A 2,185-nucleotide genomic window follows, 5' to 3' on the forward strand; every position below is an offset into this window, starting at 1 on the left:
AGCTCTGCCCAAAACCAAGATGGCTGTCGGGTATTTCCGCCCGGTTTCTACAACGGGGCCGGAAAGCGACCGGAAAAGTTGCGGCTGCTTACTAATTTGTGGTCCGCCGGGGACGCTAAGAGCCCGGTAACCGTCCATACTAACGGAGCAAACGTCCTGACAGCCAGGTTCTCAGCGAGACCGGAACTGACGTCACCAGACCCAGGGACATGGTGGCTTAGAGTGTATCTACGCACTCGGTAAAACCCGCTCTGGACTACAACCGGGAGGCACCAGAAACAAAAGTGAGTCCACAAGGGGAACGGCTGGCGACGGGGGCCCACGGAAATGTGACCTAATAGTTGGCGGGGTACGCTATGACATCTTTACTAGACCGGACAGGTTACTATGGTTACTAGAGTTAAGATAATGCAGGTTTATGTGGTGCGATAATATCATGAGAAGATCGTTATGGAATCATTGCTAAGCTTGTTGATACGGTGCTATGACATCATCACTAGAGTGGGTATGTTGCTATGACATAATTTGTAGTGTTGGTGGGGTGTGTTGCTATGATGTGATGACATCATTACTTGATTGGATAGTGCACTCCCATTTTTATGTGACGTGCACTGCAGTGCGTCAGATGACATGTAATAAGCCCAGGTGATACTCGCTACCGTTAGAGATCTCCGCCGTTATGTTACAAGGTCTTTGGCGATGTCAGTTTGTCACACAATATGGAGATTTCCTTTAAATCCAGTCCTTGCATATGGCTGCCCTGCCACGCTACAAAGTGACCCAACTTTATCGCCAGCCACAAAAGAGATGCACACATTATCATACGGGTGACACGGATAATGCCCCGTGTGCCAGGCAGATAACCCCTTCTACCCCCCTGTGTGTTCCCTATCCAGATGCAGGAAGCGTCGGAGGACGGGGAGGAGAAGGTTACGGCTGGCATGGAGTCGCTGGCAGTAAAGGAGGGCGAAGGTGAAGCGGAGGAGGAAGAGGAGGACTCCGCAGATCCTCAGAAAGCAGAGGAGGACGAGGCAGCGGAGGAAGAGCAGCAGCAAGAGGAGGACGAGGAGTGGTGCGTCCCGTGCAGCGACGACGAGCTGGAGGACACCGAGGGATGGACCCCACCTGCGGAGGAGATCAAGAGACTGTATGAGCTCATAGCCGGCGAGGGGACTCTGCCTCTACAGGTGGACTTACTGCTTCGGCGGCCACCGACTCCAGAACCAGATCTGCTGGATGAGGAATCCGATCAGGAGCCGGAGGAAGAAGAGGAGCAGGAGGAGACGTGAGTACGAGCCCGTCACTTCACTGAGAGGGTGGTGGATGAGTGGAACAGCCTCCCAGCAGAAGTGGTAGAGGGTAATACAGTGAGGGGATTAAACATGCATGGGACAGACATACGGCTCCTGAATCTAAGACGAGACCAACGACTGATTAAGGTTTGAGTCGTTACAGCAGGAGAAACGGGCGACTAGACGTTGCTGACGGGGGGCCGATAGGTTTGTAACACATGCCCTTTAATGCAGATGATAGCCGAGAGGTCCCTATAATTTTTAACGGGGCCTCCTCGCACACGCGTGTGGGAATCTGCACAATTCCCCCCCCCCCCCCGTGCCTTTTGCCCCCTTTCTCCCTCTGGCTATTTGCCGTGCGGCTGATGTGTTCGAGGGAGCTGCAGCTTCTACTAAAGGCCAGTCGCTCCTGGTGGTAGGAAGCAGATGGGAATGGGGGGGAGGGGCAAAGTATTTTGTGGAGATGAGACCCTCGAGCCGCCCATCTTCACCCTACGGACCCAAACTCAGGGTGTCTTGTTTTTCCTCCCCAGGCCGGCCGTTCCCACCGAGTTTGACTTTGATGATGAACCTTCGACTCCGAGGAACTCTTTGATTGACCGCAGGAGGACGCCAGGTCTGTGGGGGCTGCGCGGGGAGCCATCTGAGATACTCGGTACCTGCTTTTCTGCGCGTGACCCGTTTAACCCCCTGTGTTCCTCCTTTTAGGAAGCTTGTCCCGCAGCCAGAAGCGAGAGGCGCGACTCGACAAGGTCCTTTCCGATATGAAGCGACACAAGAAGATCGAGGAGCAGATCCTGAAAACCGGGCGAGACCTCTTCGACATGGACCCCGACTCTGTGCCCACCCCGAAACGCTCGTCCGCCATCTTCCCTCGGCAGCGGAAATACTGA

General features: G+C 54.6%; 1 protein-coding gene across 1 annotated transcript; it reads left to right on the forward strand.

Annotated features, from left to right (window-relative positions):
* Positions 1 to 896: 896 nt before the first annotated feature.
* LOC149285661 (PAXIP1-associated glutamate-rich protein 1-like) lies at positions 897 to 2,185 on the forward strand. Its single transcript, XM_089495055.1, has 3 exons — positions 897 to 1,285; positions 1,826 to 1,908; positions 2,001 to 2,185. Exons 1-3 carry the CDS (start codon positions 897 to 899, stop codon positions 2,183 to 2,185), a joined length of 657 nt encoding a protein of 218 aa, XP_089351181.1.

Source organism: Sceloporus occidentalis, unplaced genomic scaffold, assembly GCF_023333645.1.
Source record: "Sceloporus occidentalis isolate IW3139 unplaced genomic scaffold, rSceOcc1.0.p SCAF_76, whole genome shotgun sequence".
NCBI lineage: Eukaryota > Metazoa > Chordata > Lepidosauria > Squamata > Phrynosomatidae > Sceloporus > Sceloporus occidentalis.

Excerpts from the sequence above, each read along its gene's own strand:
- LOC149285661 (XM_089495055.1), top strand. The coding sequence starts at position 897 with ATGCAGGAAGCGTCGGAGGACGGGGAGGAGAAGGTTACGGCTGGCATG. Across the intron at positions 1,286-1,825 it reads GAAGAGGAGCAGGAGGAGAC|GCCGGCCGTTCCCACCGAGT; the intron begins GTGAGTACGAGC and ends TTTCCTCCCCAG. Across the intron at positions 1,909-2,000 it reads TGACCGCAGGAGGACGCCAG|GAAGCTTGTCCCGCAGCCAG; the intron begins GTCTGTGGGGGC and ends TCCTCCTTTTAG.